This window comes from Balaenoptera acutorostrata, chromosome 4, assembly GCF_949987535.1.
Source record: "Balaenoptera acutorostrata chromosome 4, mBalAcu1.1, whole genome shotgun sequence".
Lineage (NCBI taxonomy): Eukaryota > Metazoa > Chordata > Mammalia > Artiodactyla > Balaenopteridae > Balaenoptera > Balaenoptera acutorostrata.
In genome coordinates, this window is record NC_080067.1 from 78,683,933 (window position 1) to 78,709,466 (window position 25,534).

At 37.8% G+C, this 25,534-nt stretch overlaps 2 protein-coding genes and 1 pseudogene across 4 annotated transcripts in view; 2 read left to right on the plus strand and 1 right to left on the minus strand.

Annotated features, from left to right (window-relative positions):
- Positions 1 to 19,399, minus strand: part of PIGX (phosphatidylinositol glycan anchor biosynthesis class X) — a 90,735-nt gene extending 71,336 nt beyond the window's left edge. The window contains exons 1-4 of the mRNA XM_057544927.1: positions 19,370 to 19,399; positions 16,911 to 17,103; positions 14,080 to 14,143; positions 557 to 698 (exon numbers count right to left, since the gene is read on the minus strand). Of these exons, the coding sequence (XP_057400910.1) occupies positions 557 to 698; positions 14,080 to 14,143; positions 16,911 to 17,103; positions 19,370 to 19,399 (429 nt within the window). The remainder of the gene's footprint in view (positions 1 to 556; positions 699 to 14,079; positions 14,144 to 16,910; positions 17,104 to 19,369) is intronic.
- Positions 3,334 to 3,953, plus strand: LOC102997370 (ras-related protein Rab-5A-like; annotated as a pseudogene).
- On the plus strand, positions 17,096 to 25,149 carry CEP19 (centrosomal protein 19). Of its 3 annotated transcripts, none has more exons than XM_007171601.3 (3): positions 17,096 to 17,627; positions 22,768 to 22,967; positions 23,596 to 25,149. In XM_007171601.3, exons 2-3 carry the CDS (start codon positions 22,838 to 22,840, stop codon positions 23,955 to 23,957), a joined length of 492 nt encoding a protein of 163 aa, XP_007171663.1. In that variant the 5' UTR covers positions 17,096 to 17,627; positions 22,768 to 22,837; the 3' UTR covers positions 23,958 to 25,149. The 3 variants fall into 3 exon arrangements, with proteins under 3 accessions (XP_007171663.1, XP_007171662.1, XP_057400875.1); XM_007171600.3 differs by having other exon boundaries at positions 17,096 to 17,422; XM_057544892.1 differs by having other exon boundaries at positions 17,096 to 17,422; positions 22,771 to 22,967.
- Positions 25,150 to 25,534: the final 385 nt, after the last annotated feature.

Consider the following 25,534-nt stretch of genomic DNA (forward strand, 5'->3'; position numbering starts at 1 on the left):
TGGATTCATTTCTTGGCTTTTCCATTTGCCTATGTGATCCTGGATAAGTTATTTGGCCTCTCTGTGCCTGTTACCTTATCTATAAAATGCAATCTTTCCAAGGTTGTTATAAGATTAATCTATGTAAAGGGTGTGGGACATAATCTTTCTTATAATGCTTAATTTTACCTTGCTTCCTTTAAAAAAAAAGAAGATATTTGTCATACAGATATCCAATAAATATTTGTTTTGTTTCCTCCCATACCCAAATTATACAGGTGTTGGGGTATATGTCAATTTAACAAAGTTGTTGTTGAAGCAGTATTTATTAACCATTAATCTTCTCAAAGAGAAGCTTTAATAACATCAGTTTAGTTGGCTTATTACTGACAAGTATGACAGGTATCACTCACTTTTTAAAGAATACTCCCGTCCTATCTTTAAAAGGTTACTTTATACACTTTAAAAAAATCAATACAAAAGTACTACAATGTTGTCTTACCTATTTAGCCTTAATCCAAATTATAGCATCCCTACAATAATTTCTCTCTCAAAAAAACCCCTCTAACACTTGTACCTCTGTTATGTTTCTCTCTCGTAATGAAGACAACTCATACGGATCCACAAAAAGTCCTATCGGGATGTACTGTTTAATTAAGAGTCGGCAGGTCTGTAAGTCCTCAATGCTCTCTCCAAATTTCACTTTTATTAACAAGTCTCTGTAAGACAAGTATGTTTAAAGTAAATATCTACATTCATTTTTTAAATGAGCTAGTATAACGTTATATTCAAGTTAGTAGAAATACTATATTTCAAATTAGTTTTTCAAAACAAGATTATATCAAGTCAAATGAAATATTTATATCACATCAGAACCACTCATTAGATCTTTCATAAATTCATGTCATAAGCCATAATATAGTATTAGTGTGAAAACAGACAAAGATCAATGGAAAGGGATGGAGTCCAGAAACAGACACACACTTTTTAAAATAAAGGTGCCAATATAATTTGATGGGGATAAGATTGTCTTTTCAGGGCTTCCCTGGTGGCGCAGTGGTTGAGAATCTGCCTGCCAATGCAGGGGACACGGGTTCGAGCCCTGGTCTGGGAAGATCCCACATGCCGCGGAGCAACTGGGCCCATGAGCCACTATTACTGAGCCTGCGCGTCTGGAGCCTGTGCTCCGCAACAAGAGAGGCCGCGATAGTGAGAGGCCCACGCATCGCGATGAAGAGTGGCCCCCGCTTGCCACAACTAGAGAAAGCCGTAGCACAGAAACGAAGACCCAACACAGCCATAAATAAATAAATAAATAAATAAATTTTTAAAAAAAAATTAAAATTAAAAAAAAAAAGTTTAAAAAAAAAAAAAGATTGTCTTTTCAGCAAATGGTACTGTAACAACTGTGTATCTATATAGAAAAAACTGAATCTTGACCTCTACCTCATACCATACTACAAATATTAATTTGAAATAGATGATAAACCTAAATGTATAATTGTCCCGGCATTCTGTCTGGAGGCCCATTCTGGACCAAGCGCAGGGAAGAAGATCCAAAGCACGGTGGTTTTGCTTAAGTGAGAAAACAGAGACAGAAGATAAAGGAGGCTTAAGTAGCTAGAAGTCACAGTGCTGTTCCAGAAAGGAAGGAACTTCGTAGAAAGAGTTCTAGAAGTCTGAAATGGAGTCCTCTTGAGTTTTTGTTGAATACTAAAATAAGCGTGAGTAAGATGTAACTCCACAAGACTAGACAAAGAATTACAAGGGAAGTGAAAGATGAGAAATTCTGAAATTTCGCACAGGGTGGGGAGACACTGCATTCCAACCAACCGAAGGTAGAGACCAAAGGGTTCAGCAGAGATTCCCATAGAGATAGAAATAGAATGGTGGTTGCCTGGGGCAGGGGGAAAGGAAGAATGGGGAGTTATTGTTAAGAGGCACAGAGTTTCAGTTTTGCAACATGAAGAGATTTATGGATGGATAGTGGTGACGGTAACACAACAATGTGAATGTCCTTAATGCCACTGAAGTGTACAATTAAAAACGGTTAAGATGGCAAATTTTATGTTATGGACATTTTACCACAATTTAAGTAAATAACAATGTAAAAAATATATGACTGGCTGTTCAGAGCAAAAGTAACAACAATATATGGTAGTGTTTATAACATAAGCAAAACATGTAAAGTTAATAAATGTATGGCAAGAATAGCATAAAGGGGAGGAGAAAGAAGTGAACTATTCTAAGATTCATACATTATTCATGGTATACAATAATATTATTTGAAGGTAGACTATATAAGTTAAAATTGTAAACCCTAAAGCAAACAATTTTTTAAGAAGAGAGAGGTATAGTTAATAAGCCAAAAATGGAGATAAAATGGAATGATTAAAAAATATTCCATTTATCCAAAATAAGGCAGAAAAAAGAAAAAAGATTAGATGGGACAAATAGAAAAAAAGTAGCAAGATGGATAGATTTAAATCAAACCAACCAAATCTATATTTATATTAAAAGTAAATAGTCTAATCACTCCAATTAGAATGTAGAGATTGACAAACTGGATAAAATAGTAACACTTAACTATATGCTGTCTACAAGAAACGTTAAATATAAACACAGAGATAAAAGTAGAAAGATGGGAAAATGTATGCAAATGTTAATAACAATAAATATGGAGTGGCTATATTAACACTTAAAAAGTGGACTTCAGGACAAGGAATATTGTCAGGGATAAAGAAGGACATTACACAAAAATAAAAGGGTCAATCATCAAGAAAATATAACAATCCTAAATGTACTTTATGCACCTAAAAACAGAGCTTCAGAGTATTCATGTATTTTACTTCTTAGCAAAAACTGGTTGAACTACAAGGATAAACAGACAAATCCACAATTAGAGAAAAAGATTTCGATGCCCTTCTCTCCGTAATGGATAGAACAAGTAGAGAAAAAATCAGCAAGGATACAGAAGGCATGAACAACCTTCAATTTAGTTGATCTGATTAACAATTACAGATCATACTCAGTGCATAAGAAAAACTATATGCTGGGCAATAAGTCTCTAGAAGTTTAAAAGAACTGAAATCATGCAGAATACGGTCTCTAACCACATCGAATTAAATTGGAAATCAATAGGAGGAGGAGACACGGCCTCCACCAAAGCCACAGCTTCAGCTTCTCTCTTGTCCTTCGGGCTATGCCTGGGATCTGCTGCCAGGTAGCTTCAGCCCCACAGCCCTGCATGTGTGGTCTCAGGTTTCTTCAGTTCCAGAAAGAGAAAAATTGACACCTCGCATCCTGGAAACTGATCTAAGAGACTGAAATTAGGGACTTCTTTCAAATTTAAACATGGCTAATCAAGGAGCAACAAGACCCAACGGGCCAAACACTGGAAATAAAATACAGTATGCTGGTACAAACTAGTACTTCTGGGAGAGCCTGCTGTTGGCAAATCAAACCTGGTGCTTCGTGCTGTGAAGGACCACTTTCATGAATTTCAAGAGAGCACCACTGGGGCTGCTTTTTAAGCTGTGTGAAATATGGGACATGAGATACAGCTGGTCAAGAATGATGTCATAGTCTAGCACCAACGTACTACAGAGGACTACAGGCAGCCATTAGTTGCATATGATATCACAAATGAGGAGTCCTTTGCAAGAGCAAGAAACTGGGTTAAAGAACTTCAGAGGCAAGTGAGTCCTAACATAGTCATAGCTTTACCAGGAAACAAGGCCAACCTAGAATAAAAGGGCTGAGATTTCCAGGAAGCGCAGTCCTATGCAGATGACAAGTTATTCACGAAGACATCAGCTCAAACATCAATAAATGTAAATGAAATATTCACAGTAATAGCTAAAAAGCTGCCAAAGAATGAACTTCAGAATCCAGGAGCAAATTCTGCCAGAGGAAGAGCAGCAGGCCTTAATGAACCCACACAGCCAACCAGGGGTCAGCGTTGTAGTTACTAGCCTACAGTTTGAACTAGGTGGAATATTCTTCTGCTTTCTAAATGTTAGCAGTAGAATTGGAGCATTTAACAAGTTTAATATGACTTCCAAAAAGAAGAGACTTATAATAGAGTCAATTTTCTAATACAGAATTATTTTAAGTGTTTTGAACTTAATTTTTAATAACATGCATGTGTCCCTGACTAATGTTTCAGGAATAGAAGGAGAGAATGAGAGCTGTGTGTCCACTTATTTCATTGGAAGGTTAGGGGGAATCATTTCTCATCACCAGAGATATAGACAAATGACCGTCTGGACCGACAGTTAACCAGAACCCACAGTTCTATGAAAAAGATTTGAAACTCTTCAGAAACATTCTTTATTTAGAAGGAGGTTCTAAAGATACTTATACTTAGCTACAGTATTCAGGCTAACAGTAATTTCTCCTAGTATCTATATTTAAAGTGTACATTCCACATTTTAACAAATTATCCAAGAGAAAACAGTCCCACATCTTCAAGGGAAAAAAATGAACATCAGTAGCATCTAAACTATAGCTAGTCCTGTTATATTTTAAATGGGCTTAAAAAATCAAATGTAGGGACTTCCCTGGCGGTGCAATGGATGGGACACCACGCTCCCAATGCAGGGGGCCTGGGTTCAATCCCTGGTCAGGGAACTAGATCCCACAAGCATGCCGCAACTAAGAAGTTCGCATGCCACAACTGAGAAGCCCACGTGCCGCAACTAAGGAGCCTTTGAGCCGCAACTAAGGAGCCCGCCTGCAGCAACTAAGGCCTGGCACAACGAAATAAATAAATAATTAAATATATTTTAAAAAATCAAATGTAACCCCATCTTGTTTTAGGAATATGAAAAATGATAAGTGCATCTTGATCAACAGTGTTCCCTTCAAACATGTGAGCTTATCAACAAAAGGAAACAAACCAGGTGTCTGTGAGTCTGTTTAATCACTGCTGGTCATTATGTAGGTTTTGTTGTTTAGGGGCAAAGAAGGAGCTTTCGTCCCCGTTGGACATAATACAGTCAATACATTAACAATCATGTACATTCAAACTTATTTTATTTTATTATTTATTTTTGGCTGCGTCGGGTCTTGGTTGTGGTGCACAGGCTCTTTGTTCAGCCCACAGGCTTCTCTCTAGTTGTGGCGTGTGGGTTTTCTCTTCTCTAGTTGTGGCGTGCAGGCTCCAGGGCATGAGCTCAGTAGTTGCGGCATGTGGGCTTAGTTGCCCCATGGCATGTGGGATCTTAGTTCCCTGACCAAGGATCGAACCCATGTCCCCTGCATTGTAAGGCGGATTCTTTACCACTGGACCACCAGGGAAGTCCCCAAACTTATTTTAAAGTTAGTCTTCAGCCGTGCTGTAAGTAGGGTAATGCATGGTAGTTTCCACATATATGTTTATTACTTTTCTGTAATATTTAAGAGTTGCTTCAAAGTATGCAAATGCTCTATTTACAATAGCCAGGACATGGAAGCAACCTAAGTGTCCATCGACAGATGAATGGATAAAGAAGATGTGGCACATATATACAATGGAATATTACTCAGCCATAAAAAGGAACGAAACTGAGTTATTTGTAGTGAGGTGGCTGGACCTAGAGACTGTCATACAGAGTGAAGTAAGTCAGAAAGAGAAAAACAAATACCGTATGCTAACACATATACATGGAATCTAAAAAAAAAAAAAAAAAAAAAAAAGAAAAGAAAATGGTCAGAAGAACCTAGGGGCAAGACAGGAATAAAGATGCAGACCTACTAGAGAATGGACTTGAGGATATGGGGAGGGGGAAGGGTAAGCTGGGACAAAGTGAGAGAGTGGCATGGACATATATACACTACCAAACGTAAAATAGATAGCTAGTGGGAAGCAGCCACATAGCACAGGGAGATCAGCTCAGTGCTTTGTGACCACCTAGAGGGGTGGGATAGGGAGGGTGGGAGGGAGGGAGATGCAAGAGGGCAGAGATATGGGGACATACGTATATGTATATATGTATAACTGATTCACTTTGTTATAAAGCAGAAGCTGACACACCATTGTAAAGCAATTATACTCTAATAAAGAGGTTAAAAAAAAGTATGCAAATGAATAGTTACTAAAACAATTTTTTTCTTCTCTCCCCATTTGAAAGAAAGGGGCTTCAGTTGTTCCTACATGGCTAGAACCATAATAAACAACATACCTGTAATTTATAACATTAAATATTCTGATATGTTAGTAACGATAATGCAGCCTTGTTTTCCCAATTCATTTTATTTTGATAGGTTAGGTATATTGCACTAATTGTTTTAGGTATGAGATCTACCATGTGTCAGAGATGATTTAATCTATTCAAGTGTTGAACTGTTAGCACAACTTGTACATTTACAGTAATTCAGAATTAGTAAGGAAAACAGTTCACCAGTGTTTAGTTATATACTAAGGTGCTCAGGTTGAAATAAAATGGTTATTATAAAAAGAAAAAAAATCAATAAAAGATTTCTGGAAAATCCCCTAAAACCTTAAAATCAAACAATTGTGTCTAAAGGACTGACACCAAAGATGAAATAAAAAAGGAAATTAGAAAATATATTGAACTAAATGAAAATGAAAATAGGGGAATTTCCTGGTGGTCCAGTGGTTAGGGCTCCACACTTCTACTGCAGGGGGCATGGGTTCGATCCCTGGTCGGGGAACTAAGATCCGGCATGCCATGCAGCACAGCCAAAAAATAAAATTAAAAAAGCTGCAGTGATCCAAACAGTGTGGTACCAGTGAAAGAATAGAAAATAGATCAATGGAACAGAATAGAGAGCCCAGAAATAGACCCACACACATATAGTCAACATATCTTTTAAAAAAAAAAATGAAAACAAATATGTCAAAATTTGTAGGACAACAGAAATACAGAAACAGATGTAGTGGACATACCTATGGATACCAAGGGGGAAAGGGAGGGGGGATGAATTGGGAGATTGGGATTGACAGATATACACTATTGATACTATGTATAAAATAGATAACTAATGAGAACCTACTGTTTAGCACAGGGAACTCTACTCAATACTCTGTGGTGACCTAAATGAGAAGGAAATTCAAAAAAAGAGGGGATATATGTATATGTACAGCTGATTCACTTTGCTGTACAGTATAAACTAACACAATATTGTAAAGCAACCATACTCCAATTTAAAAAATCATTAAAAAAATAATAAAATTAAAGAAAATTTGTAGGATATAACTAAAGCTCTGCTTAGAAGGAAATTTATACTTTTTTGTTTATTTGTTTTTTATTGAAGTATAGTTGCTATACAATATTACGTAGCTTACATGTATATAATAGAGTGATTCACAATTTTTAAAGGTTATACTCCATTTATAGTTATTATAAAATACTGGCTATACTCCCCATGTTGTACAATATACCTCTGTAGCTTATTTTATACCTAATAGTTTGTACCTCTTACTCCCCTACCTGTATGTTGCCCCTCCCCACCGATAACCACTAGTTTGTTCTCTATATGTGTGAGTTTGCTTATTTTTTGTTACATTCATTAGTTTGTTGTATTTTTAGATTCCACATATAAGTGATATCATACCGTATTTGTCTTTCTCTGTCTGACTTATTTCACTTAGCATAATGCCCTCCAAGTCCATCCATTTTGCTGCAAATGGCAAAATTTTGTTCTTTTTTACAGCTGAGTAGTATTCCATTGTATATATATATACCACATCTTCTTTACCTATGCATAGAAATTTATACTTTTAAATGCAAAGATACTTATATTAGGGGGGAAAAGGTCTAAAAATCAATAACCTAAACTGCCATGTTAAACAACTAAAAAGGAAGAGGAAATTAAATTTAAAGTAAAAAGGAAGGAGATAATAAAGCGCAGACATTAATGAAAGAGAAAGTAGACAAATAATAGAGAGAATAATAGAAATGAACAGAGAAAATATAATGAGAAAAATAATACAGAAATATAATAGAGAAGATATAATAGAGAAAAATAATAAAGAAAAATCAATGAAATATTTCCTTTGCAGAGATCAATAACATTGGTAAATCTCTAGACTGATCATGAAAGAAAGAAAAAAGCACAAATTACCAGAATGAAAGAGGGAACATTACTACACAACCTCTACATACTAAGAGGACAATAAGGGAATATTTGAATAATTTTATTCCAATAAATTAAACAACTTAAATAAAACAGACAAATTCCTGGAAAGAAAAAAGTCACTAAAACTGATACAAGAAATAAAATATCTGAATAGTTCCATATCTTCAATTTGTAATAAAAACAATTTAAAGCCTTCCCACATAGAAAACCTCAGGCCTAGATGTTTGTTTTTTTGGTTTTTAAAAAAACATTAATTAATTTATTTATTTGGCTGCACCGGGTCTTAGTCGCAGCCTGTGGGATCTTCGCTGCCACGTGCGGGATCTTTGTTGTGGCATGTGAGATCTAGTTCCCAGACCAGGGGTCAAACCCAGGCCCCCTGCATTGGGAGCATGGAGTCTTAAACGCTGGACCACCAGGGAAGTCCCAGGCCTAGACGGTTTTATTGTTGAATTCTATTAAACATCTAAGGAAGAGGTAATGCCAATGCTACGCAATCAGAAAATAGAGAAGAAGGAAATATTTCCCAATTTATTCTACAAGGCTGGCATTGCCCTGACACCAAAACCAGAATAAGGCATCACATCAAAAAAAAAGACCAATATCCCTCAAGAACATGAAATGAAAATCCTTAACAAAGAATTAGCAAACCAAATCTAGTAATATTTCAAAAAGATAATGCCTAGGGGTTAATTTAACAAAATACATGCAAGACCTATACTCTGTAAGTTATAATATTGTTAAGATAAACTGATAAAAGCTAAATAAGTAGAAATACTATATTCATGCATTGGAATATTCATTAATATTAACATATCAGTTCTGTACAAATTGATCTAGAGTTTCAACAGAATCCCAACCAAAATTTTATGAAGGTTTTTTGAAGAAATCTACAAGTTGATTTCAAAAGTTATATGAAAACGCAAAGGGTCTAGAATAACCAAAACAACTTTCAAAAAAAAAGGTGAAGGACTCAGACCTCCTGATTTGAAGATGCAGCATCAAGCTACACCTATTATCAAAATAGTACATTACAGGACATACAGATCAGGGGTTGGCAAACATTTTCTGTAAAGGTCCTAACAGTAAAATTATTTAGGCTTTGTGAGTCATATAAGGTTTCTGTTGAATATTTTTCTTTGCCTTTTTTTAAAACAACCTTTAAAAGTGTAAAAGTCATTTTTAGCTCAAGGGTGGTACAAAATGAGCAGGATTTGGCCTATGGGCCATAGTCTGAATACAGTACACAAATAGATCCTCACATATAAGGTAATTAATTTTCAACAAATGTGTCAAGGTAATTTGATGAGGAAAGAATAGTCCTTTCACCAAATGATGCTGGATCAACTGGATATCCATATGGAAAATTAACCTCAACCCTTACGTAACAGTATATAAAAAAATTAATTCAAAATGGATCATACTCCATATAACACTTCTAAAAGAAAATTTCCATGATCTTGGAATAGACAAGGATTTCTTACACAGGACACAAAAACCATGAACCACGAAAGAAAAAATTTGATAAACTATACTCCAACAAAATTAGAATTCTTAAAACTCAATAATAAAATAACAAACAACCCAGTTTAAAAATGGACAAAAGACTAAGACACTTCACAAGTCAGAAAGAGAAAGACAAATACAATATGATATCACTTATATGTGGAATCTAAAATATGACATAAATGAACCTATCTACAAAACAGAAACAGACTCACAGACATAGAGAACAGACTTGTGGTTGCCAAGGGGAAGGGATGGACTGGGAGTTTGGAGTCAGCAGATGCAAACTATTACATATAGAATGGATAAACAACAAGGTCCTACTGTATAGCACAGGGAACTATATTCAATATCCTCAGATAAACATAATGGAAAAGAACATAAAAAAGAATGTATACGTATGTATAACTGAATCACTTTCCTGTACAGCAGAAATTAACAGAACACTGCAAATCAGCTATACTTCAATTTAAAAAAAAAAAGACTGAGACACTTCACAAAGGAAGATATACTAGTGGACAATAAGCACACAAAAAGATGCTCAATATCATTACTCATCAGGGAAATACAAATTAAAATTACAACGAGATACCACTACACATCCACCAGAAAGTCTAAAATTAAAAAGACTGACCATATCAAGTGCTGGCAAGGACGTGTCAGAAACAGAACTCTCATACATTACTGATGAGAATGTAAAACAGCATAACCACTTTGGAAAACAGTTTGGCAGTTTCTTAAACAGTTCAACATTTATCTATCATATATCCAGCAGTTCTGTTTATTGATATTAATTAATGAAAACATGTCCACGCCAAGACTTGTACACAACTGCTCATTATAGCTTTATTTATCATAGCCCAAAACTAGAAACAATTCCAATATCATAGATATGTGAATGAATAAACAAATTTCAGTACTCTGCAACAAAAAGAACAAATTACTGCCATACAGAACATGGTTAAATCTCATTGACATAATGCTGAGTGAAAGAAGCCAGATATCAAAAAGTACATACTGTATGATTTCATTTATATAAAATTCCAGAAAATCTATCTAGTAACAGAAGTAGATCAGTGATTGGCTGAGTGTGGGTATGGGTGAGGGAGAATAACTGCAAGTAGCACATGAGTATTTTTGGAGATGATGAAAATGTTCTATATTTTGACTGGTTACATGGTTACATGGGTGTATATAGTTGTCAAACTCAATGAAGTTTATTAAAAAAAAAAAAACACTATGGGGGCTTTCCTGGTGGTACAGTGGTTAAGAATCCACCTGCCAATGCAGAGGACACGGGTTCAATCCCTGGTGGGGGAAGATGCCACATGCTGCGGAGCAACTAAGCCCGTGTGCCACAACTACCAAGCCTGCACTCTACAGCCCACGAGCCACAACTACTGAGCCCGTGTGCCACAACTACTGAAGCCCACATGCCTAGGGCCTGTGCTTCGCAACAAGAGAAGCCACTGCAATGAGAAGCCGGCGCACCGCAACGGAGAGTAGCCCCCGCTCCCCACAACTAAAGAAATTAACCCGCGTGCAGCAATGAAGACCCAATGCAGTCAAAAATAAATTAATTAATTAAAAAAAAACACTATGAAATAGTACTATTATAATTCCTATTTTACCTGTAAGAAAACAAAGCACTAGGGTAAAATACCCATGTTACTCTCTTCATAGAAAAATTGTCATCTCCAACTTAAAAAGTATGGGGAAATGTTTTCAGGCTTTACGTATGATGTTAGTTTCTGGTTCTCAGATAATCAATAAATTTATATGAACTCATTGCTCTAGGAACACAGCAGAAATTCCAAGAATTAAATATCAAGAGCAGCTATCTCTATAGATATTTTTGGCTTTTATTCTTTAAAGTAGTCTGAGGTAATTTTACATATAGCAGTTTATTTTCCTAATAATTTGCATTCACTGAAAGAATTCTGAATAGTTTCTGTGGCATTGTTATATTCTATTTTTGCCCCAAAATATCATTTCTAGTGATGTAAAAGCTAATCACAGAATATAAAAATCAATTAAATCCAAAAGTTGTGTATATACATGTGAGTAAACAAAAATATTTTCCCTCTTTCAAGAAAAGAAAGAGGGAAAGGAAAGCAAAGCACAGAGAGACTAAGTAACTCAGCCAAGAGCTAAGATTCAAACTCCAGTAGTTATACTCTAGAGCCCAAATTGTTAGCCACTATTTCATTCTGCCTCTATAAAATATCAAGAACAGCTATCTCTCTATATATTTTTTGCTTTAATTCTTCTAAATATATTCTAAAGTAGACTACATCTATTATCTCTTTTCTTCTGGATACTATATATGTATTTGTGAACATGTAATATCTTATCATCAGAAAAAACACATATATTTAAAAAGACAGAGACTCTTCAGGACCTCCCTCCAAGATGAATTCAACCAATTAACCAAAACATGTCGGATGTATTTGTTAATCTTTATGAAGTTATTCACCTGTGTTACCTTCCAGTTCACATTCTTCATCTTGTTTTCAAATATAACACGTAAATTTCATCAAGACTTGCAGAAAATCAGATATACTATAGCTATAGCATTCCTCTGATCCACCTATCCAGTAACTCTATAAAAGAAATAAGCTTGTAATAAAGCTTATTCATGCTAGTCCCCAGAAACCAACAGTTTCTATTCTGTGTTCACAAACCATCGTTTTAGTGATCTGGCCTAGAATTTTGCCCAGAAACTACAATAACTAACTAACTTCCAGATCATCCAAAGATTATAAACAGAAGTTCAGCAATGGTTTAAGCAAGTTCTCCTACTGCAATGAGATATAATTCATCAGAGAGGGGAGACTCTAAACTCATTTATATTCGTTAAGGCCCTTTTGTGTAATTAATTCCCTTACATTTTCTGCACTTCAGTTTCCTACTACCAATAACCACCTGACCCTTTCCAGAGTGGGATTAATGCTTCTTGACCAAGAAGACAGAAATATAAGAGGGGCTAACAAATTCTACTTTCTATGATATGTTAATATTTCCTCATCTACCCTCTCAAGACTATACCTGCTCTAAACATAACTAAAAAAGCCTTTTTAAAAAATGATTGTTGGCATTTTCTGAAGGTCTCAAGTAACTCTGAGATTTCTAGTTTCTGAAGCTATTCTTATGGGTTCTGTCACTCTTCACTGTTGGTTTTATATCCTGTTTTTTATCCTCGGTACTTAGAACTGGACAGCTACTTTTGTTGTCACGATAATCTCTTCAGTTACTTCTTTCTTCCTTACTGGAATCAGTTATCTCCCATTCCTCTTGAAAATACATTCCAATTATGTTAAAGAGAGAAGCTATATAATTGGCATAATTACCCTGATATTGCGTAAAATGTGTCTGGAACTCTGTCAAAAACTCCCTTCAGAAGTGAATTCGCTCCCAAAATCAGTTTTATACTTAATAGTCACACCTCCTCTTTGAAACTGTACTGCCCAGATTGCTCACCTATCTCATTATTAATAATAACAGCTAACATTTCCTGGGTATGTGCTACGTGACAAGCACTACATTAAGGAGCTTTCCACATATTCTCCGATCGAATCATCACAACCCTAATAAGGAAATACTATCATTACCCACATTTATCAGTAAGGGAGCAATGACTTAAGTAACTTGATAAGGCCACACAGATACTAAATAGTAGAGCTACATTTTGAGCCCAAATTTATCTGAATTAAAAACAAACAAACAGAAAAACCAAGTTCTTTCTACTACACCTCCTAGCCATTCACCTGTAGGCTAACGTTGAAGAGTGAGGAGAGTGAGTTGTTTTAGTTTAAGGTGACTTATAAAATGAAGGGATTTAAAAAATATATGTATCAGAATTTATAAGTCAAATATCTGATAATAACTTCAAAGTGACCACCTTGAGAAGCTTTAAAGTTTGGGAATTTCTTATGGAACAGTTTCCACAACATTTTACCAGTCTTTTAAATATCTTTAATACTAGCAAATATTAATTTTTGAGGATAGTTTCTATTTTGGAAATAGTTTGGTCTTTGGAACCAAGTCTTGTAAATTAGAAATAGTGATTTAGGGTGGTATAATATCTTAGTACTTGAGAGTGTGGCTTTGGAGTATGATAGTCATAAATTTGAATCAGAGCTCTACCACCCTAATCTCTACACAATTATTTAAATTCCCTGAGCCCTAGTCCCTCATCTGAAATACAAGAAAGGTATCATCTATCTTGCAACCACTGTGAAGATTAAACGGAATACTGTATATATAGCTTCTGGCTATATAAATATATAATAGATATGTGTAGTAAATAATAAATGTTTGTTTTCTCCTTCTCTTCTCCACTGTTATTTTAATCATTATTTCAAACTATGAACCACATATCTGTCACTTATAACTTTAAGAAGGCACGTGATTTTTTTTCAGTTTATCAATTTTTCAACTATTGATTTTTTGCTTTAAATTACATTGAAACAGTATTTTGATGTAAGTATAAGTCAATGGGCAACTTACCTGTGGAAACCATCTTTCAAAACTTCTTGCCTCAAAATAATTTCAGAACAAGTGGCCCTTATGCCTATAAGCATGAAAAGAATTTTTTTTAAACAAAGTAAGCACTCAATGAAAGAATATTTAAATAATCAGAAAATAATTGTTTGAATAGGCTTTAATTGCCTGGAAAATCTAACCAACCTAATAACAAAACAAAAACTTTTAAAACTTAAGCAATTTGAGCTACACATAAATCTATTTCTAGTATAGCATAGGGGTTAAAAGTCCTGACTTTGGAGTTAGATTGGCTAGTTTCAAACCCCAGTCTGTCTATTAGCAGCTGTGTGACTTTGGGCAAGATAGTTTCTCTCTCTACTAGTTGTCATGAGAATTTAATATATGTAGAAGCACTTAGAACAGGGTCAACCACATAGCAAGCACTCTATGTAAGTGTTTGCTATTTATATTACTTTATTCAGGTGGTCCCAGGACACCAAAAACAACAGAATGGCCAAACAGCCAGGAAACCTCAATTTTAATCCTAGCTCACTGAAACTGAGTATCAGATACACACTGGCAACTTCTATATTCTACCATCCACAAATAGCAAAAACTGAGAGGATGGTACACTATGCCTTGTGGAGACGTTGAAAGAGTTTAAAGAAACAACAAAAACTGGAGGCTTTTGAAAGGTTCAAAGGGTTCCTTTATAAACTTAGAATAACCAGAAATCTCACTATACTGACTCCATGCAGAATTCAGACATTAAAACTGTTACTCAGTGTCAGTCTCATAAAGTTAAAAATTCAGCTACTAATGACCACTAACTCTGCCCAGGCACTTTGCTATGGAATTTTACTCCATTTTCAAAAGCTGGAAGTGTGTGGGAAGAATATTAAAACAAACATACAGAAAAACCATACACTACTGTATGATGCTAAGTCCATTAAATATATTCCTGAGAAGATCCAAAAAAAAAAAAACATGACAGGGAGATGGAAACATTTGGAATATACTAGGGAAGGAAGGAAAAAAGTATGAAAGACAACATTTATTAAATAATACCTATATGACAGATTCTCTACTTGGGGCTTTCACATGTATTTTAACTTTCACAGTCTAACTAAACAGGCAGGCAAAATTATTGGCATTTGTACACAGGAAGAAACTCTGACTTATAAAGTTACTGTCTAGGTCACACACTAGGTAAGTAACTGATTTAGAAGCAAGATCTGCCCAACTTTTAAAGCCTAAGGTATTTCCACTCTCCTAGCTATTTAAAGAAATCCTTAATTGCTTTGGAGAAGCACATATCATCTTTTCCCAAGCAACTTACAGAATATCTCTTGCATAAATCCAGATATTTCTTCAATGTTTAATTTTAATAGAGGTGGGGGTAAGGGTTTATATCTGCCTATAAATTAATTAGAAAAAAGGTCAGATTAATAGGCTTAAAGTCTATCAGGATATACACTAGAGAATAGTAAATTTCATTCATCTTGGGATAGTAGAAAAGCTAATTTACAAACAGTATTGCAAATACTAGATTATTTATGATTTTTAAGGCAAAGGTACCACTTTCTTTCTTTTTTTTAATATTTATTTATTTATTTAGCTGCGTAGGGTCTTAGTTGTGGCACACGGGACCTTCGTTGCGGCATGCAGGAACTTTCCTCGCGTTGCGTGGGCTTCTCTCTAGTTGTGGTGCGCGGGCTCAGTAGTTGCAGCACGGGGGATTAGTTGCCCCGGGGCCTGTGGGATCTTAGTTCCCTAACCAGGGATCCAACCCAAGTCCCCTGCATCGGAAGGTGGATTCTTAACCACGAGACCACCAGGGAAGTCCCCAAAGGTACCATTTTCAGAGTGAATTTGTTGCATCTGAATGCACCTTCAAGATTTTTCCTCTTAAATATTACCTTATTTGGTTATTGCGGCCTGAACTGGCTCTGGAAATTGACCCCTTTTTAATCACAAAATGCCAGTGCTGGAAGAGTCTTCAGATATAAGTCCAGTTGTTTAAAAATTCTTTTTGGCCTAGTAATCCTTTCTTCAAATAAATTTGGGAACTTAATATGTAAACACAAAAGCAGAACTGCACTGACTGACAGATACTAGTCTAATATCCTCGTTTTAAAGACAGAGAAACTCACCTGATTTGTACTGACTTTCCTTTCCGTATCAAACGTTGTCACTTTATTGTAATTACTACTGCACTGTATACATCTCCCCCTACTGCAATGCAAGCTCCACGAGGGCTGGATCCACAGCGCCTAGCACAGCACTTCTGCCCACAGACTCGGGCCCAAAGAAGTTAATCAACTCGCTTGCCCAGCCCTGAGTCATAAAGAAACCCTAGCCCAATCAGTCCATTATCAAAAATGTTTGTAAAACGAAACTAGTCTTCCTCACCTTTCCACGTCCCCTGAGGACAGTACATACAATCTATGCATTCTAGATTGGGGTTCTCACACCTCATAGGACACTTGGGCTTTGCTGGCCCCGCAGTGGTCAGAAGCTTCACGCATTCCAAGAGCACCCCAAGACGCTTCACGGCTGTACTTTACAATATTTTAGTAATAGTGCTGCCAGTCCCTCCTCAGAAAGACAAAGCCCGACTCTCCAGAGAACCAGAAGCAGCCACAAAGCAATGAAGAGGGGGGGCGGGGCGGGGGGAGTAGCAGGAAGCTTGCAGCCTTTGTTTTTAATCTCCTGCAGCTCTCCCCACAGTTCTAGGGTCGCGAGAAGTACCTTTGTAAAGCGCGGAAGGGAGAGTACTGGGGAGCCTGGAGGGCTCCCAACCCTCTCGGCCCTAAACCCCGCCCTCACCCCTGAAGCCCCGCCCTTCCCCTTACCAGCGTCGGTGGGGGTGGTGTTGAAGGCTATGGCTGGCGAGCAGGTGAGTCCAGCCGCCTCCCAGAGGAGTAGCCAGGCCACCGCCCGGACGGCCACGGCCGGGGGAGCCAGGACGCCGGAGGACGCGCTCCCCAGAAGAGGGCGCGGGGACAAAATGCGGTCGGAGGAACCTGCGCACGCCTCACACCGCTCCTAGAGCGCGCTGTCACGGAATTAGGGACCGGGACGGAAGACTCGCTGCGCGCACGCCAGCGGTTCACCCGTTACCCTGCTCCCCGCATCCCCGGTCCCGGAATGTTCTGGCGTCAAGGAGGCCGCGGTCCCGCCCCCTCGTCGCCCCGCCCCTCGCACTCCCGGTCGGGGGCGGAGCGAGGAGCTGCGCAAGCGCCGTGACGTATGCCAGGGCAGTTGCTCTAGGGACCGCTCCGCGATCCTCCAGCATGACTCCGAGCCCCGCGCGGTGTCCTGGGAACAGCCAAGCCCAGCTCCCGACGTCCACCTCCAATTCCAGGTATTTGCCAATGCGGGCCTCCTGCTGGGGAATTCACCCCAGTCACGGCTGCGGAGCTGTGGCTGTCGCCTCTTTCTGCAGCGCCAGGCTGTGCCTGGCCTCAAAGTCGAGTGCTCCTAGGTGCACTACGGTTAGTGGAAACACCCCCTCACGGAGACTTTAGACGCTGACCTGCAGAAGATGCATTTTCTGTACTTCTCTATGGGTAAGAAAGGCAGTCTTGCACTGGTGGGGGCGTGGATAGGGAGAGGATCGTCTACCTGATGGCAAAATCCGTACACTTTTAGGTGCTGTGGTGATGCTTGGCAGGATTATGCAGGTCACCGATCCTTGAGGAGAAAAGTATTAATGTCTAGGAAGAAATGCTGGGTAAATGTGTCGTCTGTCTTCATGAATTGAATATATAAACAGAGCTGGAGAGTATCCAGTGCAGATTGGAACAGAACGGAGGGCTCTAGGATGGATGTCTTAAAGAGGAAAGATGTCAGAAGATACTACCTAAAACTGAAGAGAGCAGTATAAGCATGCTGTTGAGAAATATGAAGATAAATTTTGGAAGAAACATTTAAAAGAATTGAAACTCGTTACCTATGGAGAGGCGAAGGGGAGAGGACAACAGTTTTTTGTTATAAGCCTCATAGAATTATGTTACATTTTAAACAATACAAACATTACTTTAATAAAAATAAGAGTTTAATTTTTAAAAGAAAGAAAAGAGTGTAGTCATAAAACTACATTATTGAGCATCACTTGCATATATCATTTATTAATACAGCCATTTGCTTGAGTGTATGGAATTTTTATTGTGCTCAGTAGGATCTTCTAGGAAGTTTACTAACAGAACAAATTTTAGTGAGGTGAACTGGGAGTAGTATTTGTTTTAAAAAAAGAAGAAAAAGAAAAAAAAGAAAGAAAGAAGAGTTGGAGTGGGATCATGGCATCAGATCAGAGGCAGAGCACAATAACTTGATAACACAGTTCTTTATATATTGGGTTGGCCAAAAAGTTCCCTTGGTTTCTAAGTAAAAATAAGAGACACATTCTTCATTTTAAAAAAAAAAATATTTATTTATTTATATCGGCTGCACCAGGTCTTCATTGCGGCACGCGGGCGCTCTTAGTTGTGGCATGCGGACTCCTAGTTATGGCATGCATGCAGGATCTAGTTCCCCAACCAGGGAACAAACCCAGGCCTCCTGCATCAGGAGCACAGAGTCTTACCCACTGGACCACAAGGGAAGTCTCACATTTTTCATTTTTCATTTTTACCAAGAACTTTATTGAACAACGTATTCACCGTTTTGTTCCACTACTTTCTGCCATTTTTCAGGCAACTCTATAGTTCCATCTTCCCAAAATTTTTATCTTTTTGAGCAAAGAACTGTTCTAGGTGCCTTTTACAGTCTTCCAGAGAATTGAAATTTTTTCCATTAAGAGAATTTTGTAAAGACCGAAATAAATGGAAATCCAAAGGTGCAATGTCTGGTGAATATGTTGGATGAATCAGAACTTCCCAGCCAAGCTGTAACAGTTTTTGCCTGGTCATCAAAGAAACACGCGGTCTTGCGTTATCCTGATGGAAGATTATGCGTTTTCTGTTGACTAATTCCGGATGCTTTTTGTCAAGTGCTGCTTTGAGTTGGTCTAATTGGGAGCAGTACTTGTTGGAATTAATCGTTTGGTTTTGCGGAAGGAGCTCATAATAGAGGATTCCCTTCCAATCCCACCATATACACATCACCTTCTTTGGATGAAGACCAGCCTTTGGTGTGGATGGTGGTGGTTCATGTCGCTTGCCCCACGATCTCTTCCATTCCACATTGTTGTACAGTGCCCACTTTTCATCGCTCATCACAATTTGTTTTAAAAACGGAACGTTTTCATTATGTTTAAGTAGAGAATCACATTCGGAAATACGGTCAAGAAGGTTTTTTTCGCTTAACTTACGTGGAACCCAAACATCAAAGCGGTTAACATGACCAAGCTGGTGCAAATGATTTTCAGTGCTTGATTTGGATATTTTGAATATGTTGGCTATCTCCCACGTGGTATAATGTTGATTGTTCTCAATTAATGTCTCGATTTGATGGCTATCAACTTCAACTGGTGTACCTGACCGTGGAGCATCATCCAGCGAGGAATCTCCAGCATGAAACTTAGCAAACCAGTTTTGACACGTTCGATCAGTCCTAGCACCTTCTCCATACAATGCACAAATCTTTTTTTGCGTTTCAGTTGTGTTTTTACCTTTCTTGAAATAATAAAGCATAATATGCCGAAAATGTTGCTTTTCCCCCCTATTTTCTATATTAAAACGGCTACACAAAAATTCACCAATTTTAATGCACACTGATATGACAGCTGTCACAATACAGTCTAACAAAACTTTCGAATGAAGTTAAAGACAACTAAGCGCTACTAGAGCCAGCTTATGGAACAAATGAACTTTTTAGCCAACACAGTATGATCCATTTCCTAAAAGTAAAAATTCTCACATCCAATAGTAAGTGGTGAATAATATAGATTATGGTATATGCATAGGACAAAACATTTGCAGTCATAAAAATTTGCATTTTAGAAAGAAATTTAATGGCAAAATTTCATAGGTTGTTAAATTTAAAAGGCAGGACTTAAAAAAGAATGAAATAATGCCATTTTCAGCTACATGATGGACCTAGAGAGTATCATACTAAGTGAAGTAAAATAGAGAAAGACAAATACCATATGATATCACTTATATGTGGAATCTAAACTATGACACAAATGAACTTATCTACAAAACAGAAACAGACTCACAGACATAGAGAACGGACTTGTGGTTGCCAAGGGGGAGGGGGCGTAGGAGAGGGATGGATTGGGAGTTTGGGATCAGCAGATGCAAACTATCATATATAGAATGGATAAACAAGGCCCTACTGTATAGCACAGGGAACTATATTCAATATCCTGTGATAAACCATAATGGAAAAGCATATGAAAAAGAATATATATATTTATATTTATTACTGAATCACTTTGCTGTATAGCAGAAATTAACACAACATTGTAAGTCAACTATACTTCCATAAAATAAAATTTTGTAAAAATTTAAAAGGTAGGAAACAGTATGTATGATATAAAAACTTACTATAGGGCTTCCCTGGTGGCGCAGTGGTTGGGAATCTGCCTGCCAGTGCAGGGCACATGGGTTCGAGCCCTGGTCGGGGAGGATCCCACATGCCGCGGAGCAGCTGGGCCCGTGAGCCACGGCTGCTGGGCCTGTGCGTCTGGAGCCCGTGCTCCGCGGCGGGAGGGGCCGCGGCAGTGGGAGGCCCGCGCACCGCGATGAGGCGTGGCCCCCGCTTGCCACAGCTGGAGAAAGCCCTCGCACAGAAGCGAAGACCCAACACAGCCAAAAATAAATAAATAAATTAATACATAAATTAAAATAAATAAATAAATAAATAAATAAAAAGTAGCCCTTGAGTTTAATCTAAAAAAAAAAATACTATAGCTAAAAAACAAACCAAAAAAAAAAAAACCAAACACAAACAAACAAACAAAAAACTATGCCTAGAAAGACTGGAAGGAATCAGGGATGATTATTTTGTATGTTTCTTCCTCCCCCTTCCCCACTCCCATCCCAGTTTTCTACAATGAACATGTATTAAGTAACCATGTTCCTAGTGATTCTCTAACAGAAATGAATTTATGAAGATATCATCCCTATGCTGCTTTACCTCCAGGTTCTTTGACATTTGCAAATCTTTCTGAGAATATCATAGTCATATCTAAAGCAGTCCCTATAATTAAGTATATTTTGGCATTGAGAGCAGGGAAGGGAAGACGGAATGGAAAGTATTAACCTTTAAAATGGTTGTTTCAAATACTGTATGCTAACACATATATGGAATCTTAAAAAACGGTACTGATGAACCTAGTGGCAGGGCAGGAATAAAGATGCAGACATAGAGAACAGACTTGAGGACACAGCGGGGGAAGGGGAAGCTGGGATGAAGTGAGAGAGTAGCACTGACCTATGTACACTACCAAATGTAAAATGGATGGCTAGTGGGAAGTTGCTGCATAGCACAGGGAGATCAGGCTGACACTGTGATGACCTAGAGGGGTGGGATAGGGAGGGCGGGAGGGAGACGCAAGAGGGAGGGGATATGGGGATATATGTATACATATAGATGATTCACTTTGTTGTACAGCAGAAACTGATATATTGTAAAACAATTATACTCCAATAAAGATTAAAAAGTAATAAATAAATAAAATGTTTCTTGTAACTGAAAAAACATCATGTAGTGAGACAAATAAGTTGAAATAAAAGCCATGTAAGCTTTATTGCCTCAAATATGTGGAGGCTGATTCTGCCTTTTATTTATTTATTTATTTATTTTATTTATTTATTTTTGGCTGTGTTGGGTCTTCGTTTCTGTGCGAAGCCTTTCTCCAGTTGTGGCGAGCGGGGCCCTCTCTTCATCGCGGTGCGCGGGCCTCTCACTGTCGTGGCCACTCCCGTTGCAGAGCACAAGCTCCAGACCCGCAAGCTCAGTAGTTGTGGCTCATGGGCTTAGTTGCTCCGCGGCATGTGGGATCTTCCCAGACCAGGGCTCGAACCCGTGTGCCCTGCATTGGCAGGCAGATTCTTAACCACTGTGCCACCAGGGAAGCCCTGATTCTGCCTTTTTTGATCAGACTTCTAAACTGTGAACACTTAGAGGATGTACAGGGGCTGTGTCTTCTATTAACACATTGAATTAAACAATGGAATACCTACTACAGTCCAGGTATTGTGCTGGGGATATTGTGGTGAACAGTGGATATGTTCCCTGCCCTCATGGAGCATATAGAATAGAAGGAAAAGAAAAGTGATAAAGTAAGTAGTTACAAAAAACTCAATGAGTAGAATGATTGGGGAAGTACAAAGGAGAGAGGTCTGGTCTAGTGAACCCGTCAGGACATAATGTGTAAGATTTAAAAACTCTTAGTATGTTGACATAGAGGATGCTTGTACATACTTGTTTAATTGGTAAACAAAAAAGATCCTGTAAGTTGATTCTTGGGCTGACTCAGAGGTTCATATACAGTCTTTGGTTAAGAGTACAGTACACTAAGAGATCCAAACTGAACTGCATTTCTAGGTTCATGTGTGAACAAATCTACACCCCTCAATGAACCAGGGATTCTGTAGACTAAAGATAACTTGGGGCCAAACTGAACTTTCCAGGTAGCTCTTGAAATACTGAGCTTGAGCTGACTATGCATCTCCAGAACTGGAGTAGATTCAGATCTGATGGGGAGGAAAAGTAGAGGAGAATGTGATTTATCCAACACTTAATTTTTTTCCCCTTTAGCAGGAAGTCATTACGCAACTGACACATTTTCATCAGATTTCCTCTGATTTACTGTGAAGTGTATGTGAGAATGATGTGCACTGCCAAGAAATGTGGAATTAGGTTCCAGCCTCCGGCTGTTATCTTAATCTATGAGAATGAAATGAAGGGGAAAAGTCGCCAGCGCATCATGCCAGTCCGAAACTTTTCAAAGTATTCAGGTATCTTATGTTTTATCTTGCCTCCTATCTTAAATATTCACTGAGTCAGTTTATAAGAACGATTTGAGTCTCATGTGATGGAATGACATGGCCTTCAGAGTTAGACCGACCAAGGTTCAAGTCGTGACTGTCAGGGTAGGTGTGAAATCTTGGCTAAACTACTTAATCTTGGTGAGCATCAGTTTCCTAATCTGTAAAAGGAAATTGATAATCCCACCCTTTGAGATCTGCAGCAGTGTGGGTTAAATGAGATAGCATTATTCAGTAATATTAATTCCCTTCTCTCCCTCCAAATGTGTTTTTTATTTGTAATCTTGATATTTTCTTGGTACCAGTACTAATATCTAAAGCTGTAATACTACTTTTTCTTCTCAGACATTTTCTCCAGTTGAAAGTATTTAACATTTCCTTAAAGTGATTTTAAGTTATTACAGAAATAAAAAATATATCCCTCCTTCCCCCATCACACTCAAAGCTGTATATAAAGAAATAGTTCTGTGAAATAGTTCATTCCCAAAAGCCAGTTAGCTAGTTGACTATAATGACAGGTAATGGTTTCAGTAACTTGTGGTCCCTGAATAGTCTGTGGTGTTGTGTGTGGTATAATAGTTTTGTTTCTCCCTCCTAGATTGCAGCAGAGCTGCTGAACAATTAAAGAATAATCCACGACACAAGGGTTACCTGGAACAGGTATCCCTGAAGCAACTAGAGAAGTTATTCAGTTTTTTACGAGGTTACTTGTGGGGGCAGAGTTTGGCAGAAACAATGGAACAAATTCAGCGGGAAACAACCATTGATCCTGAGGAAGACCTGAACAAACTAGATGACAAGGAACTTGCCAAAAGGAAGAGCATCATGGATGAACTTTTTGAGAAAAATCAGAAGAAGAAGGATGATCCAAATTTTGTTTATGACATTGAAGTGGAGTTCCCACAGGACGAACAGCTACAGTCCTGTGGCTGGGACACAGAGTCAGCTGACGAGTCCTGATAACCAAAAACTAAAACAAAAATTATTGGGTAGTAGAAAATCCATGTTTATACAAGACCATAGATTGGTTGTAGAAAAATCTGTAAAGAACACTATGCATATTGGTTCACGTTTGGATTGACCATGTTACTTTTCAAAACAAAGATATGTAGAGCATCTACTATGTAGGTGCATATGGAATATAGGGAAAACAGAATATAGGAATCTGCCTTTAAGGAGCTTACAGTCTAATTGGAAGATAAGTCAAAAGCTTATGAAAAGCTAGTTTAATGGTATTAGGCAGCATTAGATCCAAATGCTTGATAAAGGCTAGAGAGGATCAGAACCTAGATTACGGTAGGGTAGAATAGTCAGGGAGGACTTTGTCCTTCAGTGGCAAGATGGTACTTTGCCTGGCCCTTGAAATGGTAGTATTTGGATAGAAGTTTATATAGGACTCCAGATTAAACTGGGAGGAAAAAAAGGGGGATGTTGCAGGGGATTGGTAAAGAGATAGGAATTAGAACGTTTTATTTGAGGAACAGTAAGCAAATTATAGTTTGATAAGATCAGAGGGCATATATGGTTGCCAGGGGATTATCCTTTATGCACTGTCTTTATATCTATTTAACTCTGGAGTAGAAGAGTACCCCTGAAGAATGCCCTGCAGCTTCAAGTGGATGTAATCTGATGGATAGCAGGGGAATTCTGCCCCATGCCCCTGTCCCAGTATCAGGAAATATGTACTAAAGACATTCTGAAACCCTGAACCTCTTCCCATAAATAAGAGGTTTGTTTGTAAAATGGGAAATCTACCCATAATAAATGAACATATGTACGGCCAGTTTAGGCCTATTCATGAGTTTGTATCTCCAAAGAGAAGATCTTTGTTGAACAAGGTTATATATGTACAGATATATCTTTCTTCATATTAGAATATTATTTAATTGGTAGAAATCCTGTTTTCTGCAAGGAAATTAATACCCATTAAATAAAGCTATAAAAGTTACTCATTCTTTCCACCTGTCCATCCCTACTCTCTTTACCATTAAAAGCCTCATTAAAGAGATCATTCTTATAGTGATATCACCAAGGACTTAAGATGGCCATGTCTCAAATGTATATTTGTCAAAGGTAGCAAACCAATTTTCAGAACTGGAGATCCTTCCATAACTACATACTATTTCACTGTATAGATGTAGATGATACATTTTAAAAATTGACCTTAGGCTGTTTTCCCCTTTCACTATTACAAGCAATACCACAATAAATAACCTTGTACATTCCCTATTTTGCTGAACTAAAACTGACGCCTGGAGGGGAATTGCTGGGTATGTGCATCCTGAATTTTAATAGATATTGCCAGATTGTCCTCCAAAGAGTTTCATTCATTCATTCATTTAGTAATGTACTTAATAAGCACCTACAACATGCTGAGCCTGTACTGTTCTAGAGTGTGGGGATGCAGCAGTGTGCACAACAAAGTCCTTGCCTTTACGAGGTTTACGGTCTGCTTGGAGGGGAGAGACAATAAATATACATAGAATAATGTCATATGATAAGTGCTCAGAGTTCAAAACAGGGTAAAAAGAGAATGA

Coding starts and splice junctions, on each gene's coding strand:
- CEP19 (XM_007171601.3), top strand. CDS start 22,838: ATGATGTGCACTGCCAAGAAATGTGGAATTAGGTTCCAGCCTCCGGCT. Junction 22,968..23,595: donor AAACTTTTCAAAGTATTCAG/GTATCTTATGTT, acceptor TCTCCCTCCTAG/ATTGCAGCAGAGCTGCTGAA.